Here is a 21,313-nt window from a genome sequence, read left to right as displayed (position 1 = left end):
CGCTCACAGACACTATCTTGGCCACATTTACAATTGCTGTCTGCACCTCTTGTCTGCCCTGCGACAACGTGGTAGCCCGGCGCAGAGTACCAGCGTCGAGCTCGGGCCGATGTGAAAGTTATAAGCGCACAAACTACATCTTAAACGATGTTCATGACCAGAGCATGCAAGCTCAATAGAATTTATTTATCGCGAGATCATCTCTGCATGCCTTCAGAATATATTCAAGGGTGGAATTCACATTCAAAGGCTTGTGGAGCAATAGAAGTAGTCGGACAATACAGAGACGAAAATGGACTGCAAGCGGAATACATTTCAGCTTTTTTTAATCCGTTGAGAATATCTCTGGAAGTACCAATTGTTGTTAAAGAAATCAGCACTCTACATCATTCCATCTTTTTCGCTTTCAGTTCATAGTGTAGTGAGCGTTGACCTTGTCGACGCTGTCGGCATGCAGTGGCACGGCTACCGGGGTTGCGACTTCGGCTTCTGTCGCTGTCGTCGTCACCTCCCGCACAGTCGTGTCCGTCATATCTCCGTTTTCTTCATCGTCGCCTGGAAAGTGGACGCAATCATAACAATAACGCGAAAGTCATACGCTTACACCGTTCCGTTTCTTACTGTAAGCCCTTTTAGTTTTACGTAACGCACTCAACCCGTCCCCGGCTGAACTTTCTTTCTTCTATATATCGAGCAGCGGATATCAGTGATCTCAGCCATATCAGACCGTAGCACTGTCGTTATAAAGACATATTTTCAATTGTCTCCCTTTCTGGGGACGAAGGTGTGGAAGGGATATCTGCACTGCTTCCATTTCTCCTACATGTCCACCCGACCATGTGCCGCGTGTGACTCAGGACCACCTCGATATCATCCTCCTTGGCCTGCAGGAGTCCACGGGAGTTTTTGTGCATGACATACGACGCCCATGACACTCGGCTTCGACAGGCTTCCTGGCTTCTCTACTAAGTATTAGTTTGAGAACAAGCATCCTGCTACATACAAGCTCAGGCAATCGATGACATGCGCGAGCTTCGCAAAGCCATGGTGGGCCATTCGGAAATGCGGCGACACAGCCAGTGTGATTAACTTGGCTACACGCAAGAGGTCATCCCATTCCTATCAACAGGGCTACCCAAGAACACGCCCCACTTCGCTGCTTCTAACCTCTTGTATTGAGGATCTCAACTTCTACCACTCAGCATCCAGCTAAAGCCTAGTTAAAAAAAAAATACGGGACGATCAGACATCTGATCCGACAAATTTGAGCAAGCAGCTGGAATTACCTTCAATCACTTGGATGCTTTCACTCTAATGAATGTCGTTGCTCTAAGCTGAGGCTTCACACACGCGACATAATTTCATGGAGGGTGTGAGTGTGCGGAGGTGGGTGGGTAGGACGCGGGAGGCGCTTTTGTAAGGTGGAGGAGAGGCAGGGTGAAGAGGTGGGACGAAGGTGGCGGCGGGAGGGTGGGCAGCTATCCACCTAGGGTGGTAGGCCTGAGGAGGTGGCTGGCGGGTACAGCCTCTGAAGGGTAGCTGGCTTTCCCACTGCGTTCTTGAATCTGGTTTCGCCGTCACTTTTTCGTTCCGCTGCTGCGTGAGCTCCTAGTGAGGAAAGGCCTTGTGTAGGGTGTAGGTACGTGGGTAGGTGGTGGGTGAAGCTTATGGATAGTAGAGTTGGGTGGTGGACTGTGCCTCTGGAGGGTGGAGGTGGACGAAGGTGGGATGCGGAGTTTGATCGATGGGGGCGGTGGGTGTGTGGGCAGCTCCTTAGATAGGAGGGGGGAGGCGGGTGCTGGTGGGTGGTCCTGCCGGTGCGAAGGGTGCTTCCGTAGTACAACCAAAGTTTCAAGGTACTCCGAAGCATTCGTGAAAATCAAAAACAAAATTTGGATCCCATGAAATCAAATACTGCACCTAAACAGTTTAGTTGTTCCAGAGGTGAGTATTATTTTAAGAGCAATCGATTTCCGAAACGAAGCAGAAAAAACAAATATTTTTAATTAAGTAAACATACACTATCAGTCGTATTATACGTATTAGTGTAACTGCAGCCATAGCGACTAGTACTCAAAGATAAAAAGATGACTTCATATTCAGGTGAGCGAGTAAACATTGTATGTTGCGTCACAACAGAGAAAAGTTTACAGCAAGGACTGCTACGAATGACAAGTGTTGAGAATGACAAAGTGACAAGTTTTCCTATAAGACAGGCTGCGCAGCAGCAGCTTTACGCCGCTTCAAAAAAAAATTGCTCAGTGTTAAACTACTAAATACAGCGCCGTTTTCCTGAACACTTTTTTAGATCTAATGTCATTGCTTTCTAGTGTATTAAAAAAAAAAAAACCTGAAACACGATGCATTACAGTACTAGATATATTATCCTTACGTGGAGGAGGCAACGAACTTCTATTCTTCCAAATACTGCGCGATACCAGTGACGCTCCTGCTTTATCCTCTCATGACGTTTCTTCGTAAGCCAAGCTATCTATTGCTCGCACTACCCCCTGCCAGACCGCTAGCCATTGTGAGTTTGTAGACTTGCTCGGTTCAGTGTCGTCCCAAATTTCCTTGCGCAGAATGGTCTGTCCACTTCGTCTTTAAATCCCGCGTACAAGTTAACCGAAATTCACCAATGCTCCCTTGCCAATAAATCACACCGCCGTCGATGGCATGGCATTTACGAATAAACAGAACGCGCTTTTATGTGTATGGGCGCCTGCGAACGTTTTCGGAAAACGCAAACTTACAAGCGCGTTTTTTGGGCAGTCTAAATATGCAGCAATGAACTGAAAAGTGTGGCTTGCATTTGGCTGCTCGACTTGTGCCCAGTACCCCTCAATGCCTGGCTGAGTCTCTAGGCTTCGAGAAAATTCAGGTTTAACGGGATCATGGTGCTGCGACCATTTTTGAAGGCACCTGTACATGTGAAGGGTGCCGACCGAATTACGAGAACTCAAGTGAAGGTTTGATTTCTGCTCTAATTTCTGGAGTACCACTAAAAAAAAAAGGGGGGGGGGGGGGGGGGGAGTTGTTGTTTTGTCATTTAGAACTTACCTTTCTTTTCTCTGACACCTGAAATGAAAAGGCAACACCTGTAGCTGACATACGCCACAGAAGTCTAGAGAGTCAAAATGCCATGCACAGAACATTTTCTCAAACAGCGCGTCAAGATAAGCAATCTTGACTGTTTATCTACAGGGCGTATTAAAAGGCACTTTAAAAAAAAACGTGAGACAATTTGCAATGTCTACGGCATTAATGGCCCCGCATATACAGCACCAACCAGCGACTGCTTCGGACAGTTTCTAACTGTACACTAGAGGGAAAACTGGCGGCTCTTGACTTCATCCACCATTTGCGCGCGAGGCATGCCGGGAAGACAGTACACCGGATTGACATCTAGTGGCTTGTTGACTGTGCTATGGATTGGATTTTTTTGCTTGTTCAGTTTCATTTTCATCACTGTAGTTTTTACTGATTTTTGTGTGCTTCGTGGTTCTGTAGGGCAGCTACGCCCGCAGTTCATTTGAGATCAGAAGCATTCAAAGGCACTTGACTCGAAGTGAACTGAGCCCAGTGTCTGGTTCTTACTAGCCCTAAATCCCGTTTGCCCCTCAATGCTGCCTGTGCATTGAAATGTGAAAGAAGGGAACCAGTTTTTTTTTTTGTGTGTGTGAACTGAGAACTGAGCAGTCTGCTGCTGTGACCATTCTGCACATTTCTCGTAGGAGTCTCGGAGACACTTTGAAAGAGCAAAGTACTTCGGCAAGCGCAGCTTATGTTAACCGTATTCGAAGACTGGCGGTGACTGCGCATTGCATCAGCAACGACTTCCACTTCATGAATTTAGGCAAATACCCGCATGTTGCACTTGTCATATTCAAGAAAACTTTGCGCAGGTTAACTCAAGACGTAGGGAGAAACACGCATACACACACGAGCGCAGAGTGTTCTTGTTTCGCAACGAGCGCACACACACACAATGCGCTCGTGTGTGTGTGCGTGTTTCTCCCTACGTCTTGCGTTAATCCGCACAAAGTTTTCTTGAATATGTCGCTACACCAACTGGTCCAATGTTCTGCACTTGTCAACGTGAACACGGCCGTCACTTACTCGAGGTAGGACAGGTTTGTGCTTCCTAATTCATGTTTTTTTCTTGGCAAAGTCTATAAACGCAACGCCAGGACATGCCGAGAGCCGGCACTGAGTGCGTGCACACTAGTTTCTCATTGAAAAGCACGGTCTCGGGCAAGTTTCTCACGGCACGAACATATATCCTATGCACGGACATAGGGCGCGTCCTGCAGTAGCAGACTACACATATCAAACGTTTCTGTTTTTCACAATGCGAAAACGGAAGCTTCTAAAGTGTAGTACGTAACTAAAATCTTTTGCAAGAATATTTGGTTTAAGAAGTGTGTCTGTTAAACGATAAAAAATATTTCCCACGGTTCGCTATATTTAGTGGTATGAAGAGAAAGCCCTCTCTCACCAAGGGCAAATTTGGTGGTCGTTTATGCCTATCTGCTTTTCTGCTAATTTACTGCAATATACAGTTGCCATATTTTATTACAAGAAATACTGATTGCAAAACAACGCTTCCTTTCAGCATATAATTTGCTAAAATATGCATTTCTGCAGTCGTAGTCGTGTTTTAGGGCCAAGCCAAGTACGCCATGCTGTCTTCCCGGCATTCCCATGGTGGATGAAGTGCCCTTTAAGAAACATTCATAGACGGTGGCACCAGCTTTCCATCTAAGTAATATTTAGAAACTCTATGGCTTCGGAGAGACAGGGTTATCCAGGCAAGCAGCTCTACTGAGAAGGGTGCGGAGTTTGAAACTTAAACCATGAGAACTGGCGTGCACTCTGCTCCAGATGAGCGCTGCTAATCGTACTGCCACGCCCGCTGTGACACCCCTGGGAAGACTGCATGTGTTTAAGGCAGAAACTCCGTAATAATAATTTCTAAAACCATCCATCTGCCTTTACTGTCGGTTCGAAGTCCGTCGCGTTTAGGGGGCAAGCGGAACATCGACGCTGGCACCTAAGCACCCTGTTCCAGACATAGTGACCACGTCTTCTGGTTTTCCTGCAGGGAGTACCATAAAGAGCAAACAGCAAGGAGGAAGAAGCGACGCTTCTTTTTGCGCACATCCCCTGTCCTGCATCGCAGTGGGGAGCACGGTGATGTGCAACACCTCGCTTTTTTCACAGAGCAGCTCTGCACAAGCGCCCTTTTCCTCCTCTGCGCTCTCCAGAGGTCCACGGGTTGAAACAAATGGCAAGCTTATACTGCGCATGCGCACTGGCGACAGTCGTAGCCGACAGATGGCGACAGTTGCAAACACACCGCATTCGGAGCTGGCGGCGCCAACGCGCGCTTGTTTTCAACCACCTTTCTGAATAGCAGAAGAATCTTCGCGCACTTTATAGACAGCGGCACATCTGAAAAACGCGAATTTCGTACGCAAAGTACGAACTGCACTAGTTAGAACCAATATAGAGATTTTCGTTACGTTGCCCAGAAGTCGAGAGACGTTCCGGAGGTACAGTGAGAATGGCCTTAGACTTCTTGCCGCGAAAGTGCGAGCACTTCACTTGTCTTCAGAAGCCATGCACGCTCTCTGGACAACAAGCCTCGTTTTAGACAAAAGCAGGCTACAGTATAGCGCCTGCTACAGTGCCACTGGAAAGAATAAAACAGTGGTGCAAGCCAGTCAGCGCACTGAAGTGCTACGCGTACTTCCACGCTGATCCCTACACATTTCATCCAGCGTATTTGAATCGAGCACAGGGGGCCCACAAGACGATGCTGCGGCAACATTGATGAGAACGCCACTCACTCACGATCAAGATGAGCGCTGCTGTGAGCATCAACGTCATGGACAGCGTGACGAGTAGCACCAGAACGAGGTCCTTGACGATAGGCCTGGGGGAAAGTAGAATCCGCACATGAGTCTCGCCGTGAGCACCCTTTCGTCAATAAAGTATTCAACGCTCAGTCTCACGATTTAACGAGCAAACCGATTTGGCATTCAGCCCTTGATTTGTTCACGTGAGCTGTGGTTTCTCACTCCGGTGCCAGCAAACTGAGAGAGTGCATGAGCCAGTGAGTACAAACTTTGTCAATCCTTCGGGCAAAACATTTTAATAATAGCAATAATAATAACAGTATCGTTTAATTCCTGCATAGAAATACACATGCGGTCTTACCGAAGCCTCAAAAGGCTTGAGAGGCAAGCATACTTTCTTTACTGCGTACGCTGGTTCAAAGCGCGTGACTGGTGAAGGGCGGCACATGCCAGCCCGACAACCTAGTCGTGTGGTTCCCAAAACGAGAGCACTGGTTGATATTTTTCAGGCCGTAGGGTTTGTTTTTCAGCCGTTCAGTGGGGCACCGGCATCACTGAAAATCAGGAGACTTTGAAAGGTGAATACGGAAAACCCCCTTATCTCACAGAGATGAGGAGTTTCAGGGGAGCCTAAGCGCCCCAGTACACGGCTGAAACTAAAATCATGTGGCCAGGATAACCAAGGCTGAATTTCAAATGCCTTGAGCACCTGCATTTAGCGAACAGCCTGTTTTTTTTTTTCAATACAACACAAAAAAAATGATTACGGGAAAAAAATTGCAAAATCAATACGCACATAAAATCAAGCACTTGTTTAGTGAGCACTGAAGAAATTTAGTGCAAAAAAAGAAAACAGGGCCATGCATGTCATATATATAAGGGAATTAAAATTGCTATGCCTCTATCTCAAGAACTCATGTTTCTTCTCAGTCGAGGACGAAGTAAACTGGTTACTTTCCAATTCCTTTCATAAACATTTCCTGCGTTTCCATGCTTCTGTCCCATGCTCTTCCTTTGTTTTTTCATTTCATCAGCGATGCTCTGACACTTCCAAACTCGTCACAGGCACTGTTACACTACGTCGTACAAAAATTATTAATTTCTTGCAAAGCTCCTGCTTCTGGTGACGTTCTTGTAGTTCCTTTGCGTCATTTTTTGCTATATTTGATATCTTGGCCATAGGTTGGATACTTTTTGGCTACTTTAGTAATTTTTGCTACTCTCTTTGGGGATTAGGACCTGACAACATTGGCAGTGAACGCTCGCACATCATTGTCGAAGACAGGTACACGTCACCGTACGCACACTTAACTGCACGAAAAACAAGTCTGGTGAAGCTGTCGAACGTGCAGGCTGCGAAAGCGAAGTCTAGTTTAGACGAAGCAGCCATTTTGAACTAGTTCGAGTTCCCACAGTCGCAGGTGCCTACCTGCAAGCACAGAGCACATTGTTGTGCAGTGAAGCATGCTTTCAGGTCAAGAAGCGAGGTAAGGAAACGTGAAGGTAGCGTTGTGCCTACCTCAAGAAAAGGACCCTCCTAGGGAGGCCTGACTGACGGCTCCTTAGTAAGGCGTATTTGAAAATTGGCCGAAGGAAGGTGAGCCGCGTTTATAGCATCCTCAGCCAGGCAAGCAGCGTTTTAAATTGGCCCATAGATCACTCATTCATCTACACTGGCAGTCATGCTACGCGTTCTAATTTGCAGCTTCCCGCGCATAAGTTAGTACTGCGCTTCTAGATGCTCAGCGCCAACAGCGCCGCCACCATGACCGTGCAATACAGCCGGATGAGTTAACAGATAGGCTCGCCTATATTGCGGAGGGCAGTTCTATGTAGCCGCACACAAAGGTGAGAAGGCGGCCAAGGCGACCCAATCGCATCGCTGAGGCCGATAAAGATCGGAAGAGTGATATGGTGCGTCCAACAGCGAAAGGAGGAAGGGGCGCTGCCCAGCGCGCAAAATAGGAGCGGCGACGGATGCCAGGAGCGCTGCTGAGCTAAGAAAAGCAGCTGGTAACGGAGGCCCCTTAAGCTACGAAAGCAGCCGGGGGAACATGCACACAGCCTGCCTCAAATGACAGAAGCGAGCCAAGGCGGGAACACGTTCAGGCCTGGCCATCAGCGTTGTGCGGCTACTACAATCTATGAGCTGTCCTATAGAAAGACTACTCCTGCAATGCAATGCCACTCTCGACAACAAAGTAGACTACAAATTTTTTCGGCTCCTGCGTGCCCTTGCTCAAGCTTACCGCCATTGTTTATCGTCCGCTGAAAAGATTAAACCAAAAAGGGTCATTTTGCATAAATGAACTGATGAAAATAGCAACACAAGTGGCTGAGTATACATTCAAGGCAAACAAAGCGCTGACTCCGTTTTGCAGCACTGATATACGCCAATTGCATGAGAGGCTCCTTCTATGTTGCACTTCTGTTCACCGCCGATACCATGGTGTTTATACAGCGCCGCGAGGAGGCACTAGTGCTACCAGCCTGCGCAGAAAAAATTTCGAGACAAACTGCATACACTCGCCACCACAATGTGCAATGTGAGTCGCACATATCTGCCTTGTACTGAAGGCAACTGCATGGCGCGCTGGCTGATGTATGAGGTTGGATTCGACAGATTTTTTTCCCCCCTAGATTTGCAAGAAATTACTTAAAGAGTCCGATTAGAGACAACTGACTAACGCTGCAGACGTTTTCACATTCCTGTACAGCACAACGGCGCGCCGCCCTTAGGCGGAGCTGTACTGACACCACACCACCGAGGTGACTCTTGTGCTTTGTTACCATTTTGCCATCTTTCGCAAGTCCCCCGAGAGCGTCTCCGATTAACATTGCACTAAACATCTACCAAAGCGTACTCTACTCAGGCGCCGAGGCTGCTCACTCCGATTGATCATATTCCACGTTAAATAAGTCTTAACAAGCTCGTGGACGTGTGCTAAGTTGCGGCCTGACATTGCTCGCAGCCAGGCAGAGGAAGGGTGATTGCGCAAGCTGAGCTGCTGTTGAGGAACCATGACCTACGCCCCTTTCCCCTCCCGTAATAAACACGCAGAGATTCCTTTCTGCCCCCAGTGCCTACTCTCTCATTGGTGCTTTTATTTCAGCCATATCAGGCAACCTGAAACTCGTGGGCGGTTGTATAGCTTGACGCAAAAGGTAAACGAAATTCTCAGTGACTCAAGTCTGCCTTGACTTGACGACTGCCGCCTATTACGACTGCCTAGTACGACTGCCGCCTATTGGACATGCATTATGAACGCAACAGACTCTCTCATTCTGCTGCTCATAATTATTTCTGTCGCAGCGCTTGCGCCCTAGTCACACATTTGTGCAATAAATATCTTTGCTCACATACTGAACAAACCATGGAATCCTCTTGAGCCTCCACCTGCATACAAACCCAAAGGCAACTAAATTCCTCTTCGATGCTCCATCCTTCTCACGATCATCAACTACAACATGCAAAATTAAACGCACACTGAGGAAAATCTTTCGCTGCTACGTCCTGTGTAGCTGCAAGTAGCAGCTGGTCTGTGAGAAGCGTTCTGCTTGCTTATGCGGGCATACTCATATTCTCATCCATAGCGTATCTAGACGTACACCGAGTTGCACGACACCAGTGACAGAGCACCGAGACAGAGGAAAACGAAGCAAAACATCACAAAATAAGGTGTCAGGGTTGCCCAACGAAAATCCAAGAGGACACAAACTGCGCCCTCATCTTTTATCTCCCCAACGTGCTGCATTTTTAAGGCAATAGCGTTGTGGGTCACGCTCAGCGGGCAAACCCAGCGTCGTAGTTGGCATTGCTGTTGACGTCGTCGTTTGCGTGTCGAGAAAATCGCAATTGGTCGAGAGGGTGGTGACGTCACAACCACGTGATCTTGCATGGGTAATTCAAACATCTCACAACGATTGCAAAAAAAAGTGGTCGAGCCGGGACTCTAGCCACTGCCCCTTGGGTGGTGAGCCGGGTGTGCTATCCCTCGACCACTGAAGAACGCTCGTTTGCTGTGGTTAAAGGGAGGCAGTGTCTGTCTTGCCGTAAATAAAAAAAAAATGAAATAAAAAGAAAAAGAAAAGGAAGTAAAGAACAGTGTCCGTGTTTGCGAAGTGATATGCGAAGAAGACCCCAGACCGTTGAAGGGACCCATTAACCCTTTTGCATCGTACACTAAAGGCGCAGCTTAAGTGCACCCCGAATTGTCATTTCGTCAACGAAGCAGGCTCTTACGAAAGATTAGAATATAGGAGGTACGAGCGTTTTGGTGCGGGCCAGTTTGTTCGGTATAATGGGCGGAAACAGCGAGAAAACGAAGCAGATCACTTGAGCCAGTGAAGGGCAGGGACACGGTGTAAGAAATATTTCTTACACCGTGGGCAGGGATCCCCTGTATCAGCCGAAAATGCGCACCACTCTCTACCTTACTCGTGGACCCATTCAGAAGGCATACCCTCATTCACCTTCAGTAAAGCACTTCAAAGGTCGCGCTTCCACTGTGTCCAAAACCAGATTTCGGGCGCATGTGAAGCGGTTGTTTGTGAAGGGCGTTTCTTTCGGCGTGTGCGGGATCCTTTGGGCAAGTCAACCTCTGGGCATCGGGCTCAAGAGCTTCACTGACCGTAAAACGACGATAGCTGCTCAAAACAGCTGCTAGTCAGCGCTAGTGTTGTCGCCTTCTACTCGCCCTAGCCCTGGCTTTAAGCTGTTTCGTTACACAAACGGTGTTGAATGAATTGTTGTTTGTCAAGTCATGAGGTCGCGCGTGGATGCCACTTGTGTGCCTGTATTAAAATCAAATTGAATGACTTACTCGATGGTAACTTGCTACCCAGGATGGAAAAAATGGCTGCCAGTTTAAGAAGGGAGAACAAAACATACAATGACTGTCAGAGCAGATATCCAAGTTCTCCATTCCTCCTATGGCACAGTGCTCTGACGGAAAAACAAATTTCGCGTTACTTTCCGTTACCTGCACTCTTTCTCACAACATTTGCCGTAGCGGTAATCATGAAGTACGACCGATTTCTGGATGCAGCAATAAGCACGTGCAGTTAATAAGCAGGTGTGAACGCGCTAACCTCGCTGGTGGACTTACGAGGTCTGTTAGAAAAGTATCCGACCTTTGTCCGAAGAAAAAAAACTGGCATAACTGGAGCGTTGGAAACCTAATAACCTTCAAAGTAGTCTCCTTGGGGCTCCATATACATCTCCCATCGGTGCTGCCATTGTTGGAAGTATTCCGAAAAGGCCCTTTTCGGAATGGAATTTAGCTCTGCCGTCGTTGCAGCCACAACGTCCTTTCTTTTCTGAAATGGCGCTCCTTTCAATGGCCTCTTCATTTTAGGAAACAGCCAGAAGTCGTAGGGGGACATATAAGGAGAGTAAGGAGCCTGTTGAACTACAGGAGTCTGGTTTTTCGCCAGAAAAGTCTGAATCAAATGCGAGGAATGTGCAGGAGCAGTGCCGCGAGGGATGCGCCAATTTCTTGTTGACCTCAATTCCGGTCTCTTGCGCCGCACAGCACCACGTAGGCGATGGAGGACATCCCTGTAGTACTATTTAGTCATTCTTTGACCCTGTGGGGTGCGTACTCGTGGTGTGCCACACAGAGGGAGTCAAAAAAGCAGTCAACATCACTTTGACATTGCTGCGCACTTGGCGGGCCTTCTTTGGTCTTGGTGACGTGGAATGCGTCCTCTGTGACGACTGGGATTTGGTTTCCGGGTCGTACCCGTACACCCAAGACTCGTCACTAGTGATTACGGCGTCGGTGAAGTCAGGGTAACTGTTTGTGGAATCCAGCATCTCCTGTGAGACTTCAACACGAAGCTGCCTTTTCTCCACCGTCAGCAGCTTCGGCACGAATTTCGCCGCATCTCTCTCCATGGCCAAATCTTCGGTGATAATGGAATGTGCAGAAAAATTGCTGATGTCCACCTCTCCCGCAATTTCTCGGATAGTCACACAACAGTCCCGCATCACCACAGCGTTCACTTCGGCAATGACCTGGTCATTTCGGCATGTTGATGGCCGACCGGAGCGTGGCTCTCTCTCCACGGATGTGCGGCTGTCTTTAAACCAGTTGCACCACTGCTTAATCTGTGTGCTGCTCATAGCATCATCACCGAAAGCCGTCTGAACATTTCGAATGGTTTCCACTTGGCTATCGCCAAGTTTCTGGCAAAATTTGAGGTAGTAGCGCTGTTCCTCTCGCTCCGCCATTTTCCTTGCAACAAAAAACCGACGAGAGCACTGCGCACTGCCTCACTCAAACGCTGCTTCCCAGCGACTGACGCTATCGGCAGGCGGAAAAAAATTCGTGCATGCGCACGAGGGTTCAAGGTCGGCTGCTGTAAGCGCGCTTGTTTCACATCCATCAGGTGTTCGCAAAAAAAAATAAAGTCGGATACTTTTGTAACAGACCTCGTATTTCAAACAAAGGTATGTTCAAGCAAAACTGTACTCTGTTTAGTGATGCAGGTTGTAATGATACAGGCTTAGTAGCCTATGATATACAGCCTTAATGATATGCAGATGCTTGAAATTCGTCGCTCCATTTCACTTCCGTGTTCATTTTACAAATATGTTTACACCTCTCCTTCGTTGTTGCCTCTGGAATCACCTTTCCGCTCTTCACAACGCTTACATAATCAACTCAGCTTCAACCAGATATATGGAAAAACCCAGTCATGTAGTTCTTCTACATTACTTAGAGCAGTTAAGCTTTGCAATGATTTTACTGACAACGTAATCTCTTTCACTGATCCCGGAGAGTTTAGAAGACATCTATGCATACATTTATTGCCCTAGTATTGTTCGAGATACACCACAGTTTCATTTGCTCTTAACGCTGTTTTCTGATGCACCAAGTCAAATCAAATCAAATCTTTATTTACATCATCCAGATGTTAGGGGCGCAGGCAAAAAGCTCTCACTGGAGCTTGATTGAGCGCCTGCATCCCCGTACAAGGTTTCAAGAATTGTTCAATTACTTATATTGGCAACAACTAACAAAACAATTGCGTTTGAGGAAAAAGTAAGCTTTTTGTTGATTTTGTTGCCCCTGATTACCTCTTTTTTGCATATTAGTGTTCCGCTTTTTTACTTTTATTTTCTATTAGCGTGTTTGATGTTATTTTAACTCGCTTTTGTACCAACCTCGTGTTCCTTTCGTGTATTTGCCTTGTACCGCGTCCGTTGTACCGTTCTTATGGTTTATTATTTCTGCATATTCTTTTTTTTGTATGCCCCCTCACCCAATGCTCTTTCGGGCCTGTGAGGTACAAATAAATAAATAAGCAGCTGCTGCGATTGCAACCAGGTTGCTTTAAGAGGCTAACATTCTATGGAAGGGTAATAGAAACTGTACTGGAGACGGCCTCATTCTTCAAATGCTTGAAGCATGTTGTATACCTTTATTTCCAAAGAAATTTTTCAAGGCGTGCTCACATATGCCGATGGCCTTAGTGCTGTCTGCAAGTAATTCTTCCCAGTCCTAAAACCGATCGCCGTTATACTGCCTACAAGCAATTCTGCGCTGTCCTACACGGCTCATCATTTTGCGTCTTGTTGAAGGCAAGATAAACATATTGAAGCTACTGGTGCTTACCAAAGCAATATCTCAGAGTTTTCAACTGGGACTGTCGCTTAACTCCGGGCAAGCAGAAGCGAAATTTCACCTGTCCCTACAGTGTAGAAGCATCACAGAGTCTGCAAACGTCTGTTTAAAACCAAAAAATTAACTTTCTTCGATAGTTAAAACGCCCCCTTTTCTACCGGTATGCGGTCGAGTAACTCAAAAAGCACAACCGCCTTATGTGCATCTCGGCGTGAATTGTATCATGGCAATTACGACACTCATTATAGACAAGCAATAGAAATTTTGAAAGATTACAAACAAGCTCTGGTACCACACTAGCCGCCGCGGTAACTCAGTTGTTATGGTACTCGGCTGCTGGCCCCGGGTTCGGTCCCGACCGCGGCGGTTGCATTTCGATGGAGGCGAAATGCTAGAGGCCCGTGTACTGTGCGATTTCAGCGTACGTTAAAGAAACTCAGGCGGTCGACATTATCCGGAGCCTTGCATTGCGGCGTCCCTCATAGCTTGAGTCCCTTTGGGACGTTAAACTCTATAAAATCAAAAACCAAACCTTGTACCACATTTTTAGGACTCCTCAGATCAACAGTGGCGTTTGTTTCTGGGCCAGCTATGCGGCTCGTATTGCGTCTTCAAATGAATTTACGACGAGGACGGTTTCTGCATGTAAAAGCGAAAGTAGATAGAGATAATAACGAACGACAGATAGTGACCAAGCCTATTAAATCACTATGAAAATATGCTTCCAATATCAATAATTTACTGCATCAAGATGAACGTTGTTCGTACATGCAATGACTACATGTCATCTTCCTTTCGTGATGGTCTTTTTCGCGCTTCTTTCCAAGAATAGTATGAATAGTACAGTGTTCAGTATAGTAGCAACTTTGAAAAATTCTCCCGCCTCAACAGTACCCTTGCTTGCAGTCAAACCGGGAACAAATCTTGCGTATTGAGGTAACTTCGGTCTCATACCAAGTTTGATAATGATACTTACGTTCTTAGGCTGCGCATGGTGCTAAACCGGAATGATATGCAACCAATCGAGGACGCGAAAGCCGCCAACGCCGAATTTCCGCCAAAGGGCAGTGGTGGAGCCATCTGTTGTCGCTAGAGGAAAGCGCCAAGATTCGAAAGGCACACAGGTGAGCTTACAAGGCACGCGGGTCATTTGATGGCGCCACCACCACCTTTCGGCGGCAACCTAGCCCTGGTGACTTTCAGTTCGTCGATACCGGTGTAGACAATTACGCGTTAGCGTCATGCACGGCTGAACCAGGCAGGTACTTTTGTCAAACTGAGACAAAAGTGTCCGCAATACCCAAGCTGTGAGCGCGGTTTCACCGCACACGAGCCTCTGGTTGAGGCGGGTGAATTTTTCAAAGCTGGTATGATATAGTTACAGAACACTGTATACGACTTTCAGGGCAATTGTACAGAACTCTGAAATACTTTACCGCTTTCAGATAGCAGCACGGTGCTGTAGCCGCCACCTGAAAAAGTCGTTATAAAGAAACCATTCAGTTCAGTTGTAAACCTCCCGAAAAAAAAGTGTCAAGAATAGCAAGAACTTCTGAAAATAGTTATCAAAGTTTTAGGATGGAACGGACATTTCCAGCAAATAAAATGTAACTCACGTTGTGCAACGCGCGGTTCAGCGGCAGCTTATTCCGGCCACTCACTGTGGAGCGTTGCCTTGACGCCCTCCATGACGTCATAGCAGCGCAGGGTTATGCAAACACCGGAGAACCGGTGCCTGTGGTGCAAAGTGCTGAGTCTGCTCGGTTGCCCCCACGTACTCAGATATACTCGATCATTACAGGGGTCAGCGGAAACGCTACCCAGCCCCACACAAAAGGCTCACCAAAGAGGAGGCGGTAGACAGGCGCAGACCACAAACCGGTATCTACCCACACCTGCACAAACTACACAAGATTTTCCCTACACAATGTGCAGACGAATGTCCGTGGTGTCAGGGTAAACCTACACTAGAACATATCACATGGACCTGCCCTAAGGCAGACTTAGAGCCAAGAATAAACAACCCGAGTGTGATGCAGTGGGAGCACTTGCTGGCCAGCGAGGACGAGGAAGTGCAACGATTCCTTGTGCGCCGAGCCACGATGGCAGCAGCAAAGTGCGGCATCCTGGACCAAGGCTCGACCAAGGCGCCCAGTGACCCGTAAGGGTCATGAACACCAATTTATTAACAATAAAGTTTTTTCTATCCATCCATCCACCGCAGAACCGGCACAATGTGGCCATAACAGCTGTTGCTGTAACAGAAACTCCCAGTATTTTCCCCCTCTATGTGCGATGGGGCGACAATGATAACTATGCCACGCCTCACCACACACAGCCCTGATGAGTGCACACACTCGCCTGAACGGCGCCAGCGTGCTGTGCGACATCAGTATCCGCTGAACGTCTCGAAGTGGTCCATACTATTAGGCAGCCCTCCACTACGGCATCTCTTTCTCTATCCCTTCTTTTGCTCCCTCCTTGATCCCTTCGCACACGGCGTGGTTGAGAAGGCCACCGAGAAGTGCGGCAGTTACTGCGCCTTTGTCCTTTTCTTTCTCATGTGGAACATTCTCGGCATAATGACCCTTAGGGGTCACATTGTGACTCTTAGGAGTCAGGTCCGGCTGGAAAAACATTTGGTCAGCGGGAGAACGCTGCCGTACTATGTCGAAAACGACAACATAGGCACTTTGCTGCAAAGGGCAATGCTGCGTAGACGTACCCCCTTCGCCAAAAGTAACCGAACAACAGGTTTTTGCTTCTCAACCGTATAACGGAGCCTCTATAGCTCCCCTCAAAACCGAAAGGTGTCATAATGTGGGGACAAGGGCTCACTTTACTCTACACAGATTCGTAGCTTAAGAGCTGCCATTAGCGCTTTGCAACGCGGCTAAGAAACAAATCACCGTTGCTCGGTTACTTTTGGCAAATACTACATAAGCCATACGAGACATGTAGGAGGGAAGTAGGCGCTCTCGAGGATGACTAAGCTCTGATCACGCCACTTCATCCGGCAAAGGGGATCCAAGTGGACGCTTGGGCAATTTGGCGGGACACTGATGAAACAGCGCTTTTTCTCTGCTTCTTCTGTCGCTCGTGTCGCAGCGCTGTGCTCAGTCGACGGGAAGGACACAAACTCGTGGCACATCTACCGCGCAACAGACAGATACAGCAATGAAGACAACTCGGCTGGCTAGCTCTATGTTACTAGCTGTATGGTAACCTTGGCTTCTGGCGATGATAATGTCTAACAAACCCATCCAACAGACTCAACTTCACTCTGTTCAAGGGCTTCTCACTTGGTTCCGGCGGTGATATGGGCGCCGCCGTGTAGAAGAAGGGCACCGGAGGAGAAGCAACGTTGAACGTCACGCGCTGCGGTGGCTGGCGAGGCCTGGGCGGGGCGGCAACTAGCACACCTCTCAAGGCGTCCGCGGGCGGAATTACAGTCGCCGCTTGGGGAAGGACGGGACAGGCGACGGCGCTCCGAGGCACCGGCGGCGTGGCGTGTGGAGGAGGGCCCTGGGGTCGGGGAGCAGCGGTGGCCGGCAGGCACGAAGCAGGTGTCGAGTCCACTAGCGCCGCCCGAAACGTTGCCGGCGATGGATCGACGCCGCGACGCCCGGAAGGTGCCGATACCGGAATAGGATCCATGAAGGCCAAATGTCAGCTAGGTTGAACGGAGTCCTCCTTTTTATCTTCCTTCTTCTTCTCTTCGCCTCCCTAAGCAGCGAGCAGCCATGGTTTAGAATCGTACAGGAGCTCCAAGGATTCGAAGATTAAGGCACCCAGAAAGTTACATCAGTGGCTCCCACGTCGCAAAGCCATTACAATTTGAGCGGACGTTCACCGGTAATGCGAATTAGCCACAGCTGGAGAGGTGAGAAATACCGATTACCGGTCATTTACAGCGAGAGTTGCAATAGCTTTACCATGTGATATAGTATGAGGTTAAGAGGGTGCCTTCTGTGCTGCTGGCCTGGGGAGTACAGCTCATAATCAGCCGCGGCGAAGCGGAGGAGAAGCTCGCCACACGTGGCCGGGAATGACCTTGAACGGACGCGCGCGACGCACGCCGGGAAGGAGTTACGCCGCTACTTCTGCGCATGCGCGGTCCGCGCAACTGGTCTTAGTAGGTCGGAGCATTCGGTGCAGATGGGTGCACGCTGTGCGGATCAGTACAGCTCTATGTAGGCATGGCGTCGGGAGGGAAAGGGTGTTGAGTGGGACCGCGCGCTCCCTGCAGTTGTGTCTTTTCGATGGGGTTGGTAAAAGGGAAAACCCTCGCGGAACTCCGCACATATGCACGATACTGGGCGCATAATACTTATAAAAGCAGTAGGTGCTATTCGCAGTCGGTTTTCCATAGATTCTGAGCAGGAATGCGATAGTGTGAGTGTGGCGTTGAAATGATGGTCATAGGCTTTGAGGGAAGGGGTTTAAGGAGGCGTGCATCACTCGTTTACAACCAGCGTGGCGCGTTGCATTTGGTGTGTCACAACAACAACAACGCATGAACGGGGATAACAGCTGTTGCCGCAAGACTACCGCACACCACGGTGGCTCAGTGGTTATGACGTTCGGCTGCTGAGCACGAAGTCAGGTGTTCGGGTCCCAGCTGCGTCGGCTACGTTAGATGGAGGCGAAGTGAAAAAGACAGTGGTTTGTTGTGCGATTTGTGTGCACATCAAAGAAGATGAGGTCATCTAAATTCATCCAGAGCCCTTTTTTACAACTATATCACTCGTTTTGTGTGAGTCGCTGACACAGAAAGTGTGTTCTGACAACCCAAACTAGCCCATGGACTATGAGACACGCTGCAGTGAAATGCCCCGAATCCCTAGCACGCAGTGTTAATTTGAAGTCCGCGGAGTTAATCTAGATGCAATGCTTTTGAAGCGACAAATTAGTGATCTAATACGTACTAAGCCTAGATACCCCACTGCAGAAATGCATACACAAGGAAAAACTCAAGGATGGTGCTCAATAAAGAAACCTTGAACTTGCCTTGTTAAGTCACTTGTAAGCACCCAGCGAGGACATAGCGTGCACGACATAAAAACTGCTTAGAATCATCGCCTTTATTTTGTAGCATTTGATTCAACACTTTAAGATTTTAACCCCCCACGTCGGAAAAATCTGTCCGTCCGTCTCAAGCCTCGTCTGGGAGATGGCGACGTGGAGGGAGGAAAATCTCTCTACTTTCACGAGAGAAGAGGCAGGAAAGGTAAGATGAAGAGTGGATGCGAGGCAACGAGTGGCGGACTCCAAAATGGAGAGAGGGGGAGTCCTCCCTCCTCCTCCTCCTTATAGTCCCCATGCACCCAACACGTCAGTGGAGAGGAAAAGTGGGAGGACGAAGAGGGGGCAGGAGTGGGTGGGGGTGAGGGTGAGGGAAGCGCGGGCACGGCGTGTCATACGGTGACTGACGGACTGGATTACGCCACTCGCTCGCATTGTCTGAACCCGTCAGTGGCTGCTCCGTCCGCGAGGAACACTAAAGCATACGCTTCTTGCAGACTTTTGGGATTGAGTTAAAAGGTTCGGCTGCTTACAGACTTCGTTCTCTTGTCCTTATGTAGCGGGAAGCGCTCCGGATGTGCCTTGGCCTCCCCAAATTTGTGGCTACCAATGTGCTGGACCGTGAAACTTGCATTCCTTCTCTCTTATCTAGACTTCAGTTGCTAACTGCGCAGAGTTACCTCCGAATCTATGAACCGCGTTTGCATCGTTCACAAAGCATTTTCTGATGCCAGCCGACCCCCTTTTTTTGGTGTCCACTGGCCTCCTTTTCATGCCCCACAGGTTCTGTTCGTGCAAAACCTACTTGAGTCTTTAAATGTCCAAATTTATAGCATCCTTCAAGCGCTGAGCATTTGGTCCTCTGTTCAAATTGCCTTTGACGGCATTTTCACAACTGCTGCCGCCTCATATTCTGAATGGATTATTAGAAAATCATTTAGGCGACCTTCCTTCTAGCGTCATAACAACCGACGCCTCGCAATGGAACTAAAGGGCAGGTGTGGGATTCCATGCCCCTCTAGACTGGTCTTTTTCCCTGCATCTCCTTCCCTCAAAAAAAAAAACACCACCTTTTTTTTCCTCTACATCTTCCGGATTGCACTCCAATTTTTCAAGCAGAGTTTCTGGCGGTCGTGCTTGCTCTACGCAAGCTACTCCCCACTCTTTCCCCAGTGGCAGTCATTACTGATTGTTTATGGTTTTGTACTCATCTCTCGTTTTGGTAGTTCATTCTCTCATCTTAAGCAGCTTTTATGCGAAGCATACTACTTTAGCTACCACTTCAGCCCTTCACCGTGGTTATGCGCCTCCAAATCACGTGATACATGACGTCACACCACGTGACACGATGACGTCACGACAGTAGAGAAACGGGGGCCCACCTCGCACCGTCGCTGTGGTTGTGCGCCTCCAAATCACGCGATACATGACGTCACACCACGTGACACGTTGACGTCACGACACTGGAGAAACGGGGGCCCACCTCGCGCCGTCGCTGTGGTTGTGCGCCTCCAAATCACGTGATGCATGACGTCACACCACGTGACACGATGACGTCACGACAGTGGAGAAACGGGGGCCACCTCGCGCCGTCGCTGTGGTTGTGCGCCTCCAAATTACGCGACACGATGATGCTTCGCATTCTCCAGGCTTAACCAAGTTAAGCCTCAGCCATTTTTTTTCCCTGCTTCCTCCCATTTGAGCCTAGCAGATTTCATACGGGTACCCCGTGACAGAAGTGTGACATTACACGAGGTTGCTGATGAGCTGGCAAAGGCGTAACGCAGCGGCCCCGTGTTACTTATTCTGCCGTCTACAGCGTATATCATAGCAGCTATAGGTTTTGAAGAAGCACGTTATTGAGCGTGAGCTGCCGTATCCTTCCTCTAAATTTCTATCTGCAAAGGTCTGGTTTTCTCCCCTTTGCGCATTTTGCCGGGAACCTGAACCTATACATCTATTTCGGCTCTTTTGCGTCCGCTTCACTTCTTTCAGAAGAAGTTTATTGGAGGAGCCCTTGGAGCAGTTTGGCCTTAGTTCAGGCAGTCCGCTCTTGCTATCATTTGACGCCACCATAGTTGAGTAAAGCCACAGGTCTGCTTGTTCCGCCATTCAAAATTTCTTACCGGAATCTCATCAACTGATTTGCTAAATTTCCCAACATTACCCATTGTCTTTATTTTTTTAATGCATGCCCTCCTTAAATTAGTACCCTTCGGCGTCGCTCTCCTACACGCGTTAACATTAGCCTTTTTTATATTTCTATTTTCCTTTCTTCTGCGTTTTTGTTGTCCAATTTTTTTTTTGTCACGTAAATGTACAGCAGAATAGTTCGCCATACGTTTCCTGATTCTTGAAGGATCCCCCAGTGTGGCGTGACACCGTTCTCTTAACGGTGCAGTCCCAGAGCTCCCAGTTAAGCAGCGCCACCTAACAGCAGCCTAGAAGAAATAGGATGAGAACGGATGACGCCATTAAAAGCACTTCTCCTCATCAGTCCCGTAGCGCCGAATCACTACGAACATCGATGTCCGTGTTCTGAGAGCAGTGCGCTTTGACGCGGGGAGTATATGCTCCGCAGGAAGATGCTCCTGGCTACCTACCCTATCCAGATGCATGCGTGTGCCTGCCAGAATTTGATGTTCGCGATGGGGGTAAAGTGCCGGAATATGGCGGGCTTGAATTATGCAGCTCGATGTTTTAAGGCACGGGCATGCCGGCTTTTTTTTTTTTTCGGCAGTTTTCTCTATGCAATAACGAAGGGAAAAAAAAGTTCCGCAACGCAATGGATTACTA

At 48.3% G+C, this 21,313-nt stretch overlaps 1 protein-coding gene across 1 annotated transcript in view; it reads right to left on the bottom strand.

Moving 5' to 3' along the window:
• Positions 1-309: 309 nt before the first annotated feature.
• The window catches only part of LOC149340034 (uncharacterized), a 48,255-nt gene continuing 27,251 nt past the window's right edge, over positions 310-21,313 (bottom strand). The window contains exons 2-9 of the mRNA XM_089551041.1: positions 16,795-17,218; positions 14,929-14,964; positions 10,685-10,720; positions 9,235-9,258; positions 7,275-7,290; positions 5,853-5,938; positions 3,061-3,078; positions 310-555 (exon numbers count right to left, since the gene is read on the bottom strand). Of these exons, the coding sequence (XP_089407167.1) occupies positions 407-555; positions 3,061-3,078; positions 5,853-5,938; positions 7,275-7,290; positions 9,235-9,258; positions 10,685-10,720; positions 14,929-14,964; positions 16,795-17,149 (720 nt within the window). The 5' untranslated portion in view covers positions 17,150-17,218 and the 3' untranslated portion in view covers positions 310-406. The remainder of the gene's footprint in view (positions 556-3,060; positions 3,079-5,852; positions 5,939-7,274; positions 7,291-9,234; positions 9,259-10,684; positions 10,721-14,928; positions 14,965-16,794; positions 17,219-21,313) is intronic.

Source organism: Amblyomma mixtum, chromosome 6, assembly GCF_055824585.1.
Source record: "Amblyomma mixtum isolate Tamu chromosome 6, ASM5582458v1, whole genome shotgun sequence".
Taxonomy (NCBI): Eukaryota; Metazoa; Arthropoda; class Arachnida; order Ixodida; family Ixodidae; genus Amblyomma; species Amblyomma mixtum.
This window is presented reverse-complemented; position numbering and strand designations above follow the sequence as displayed.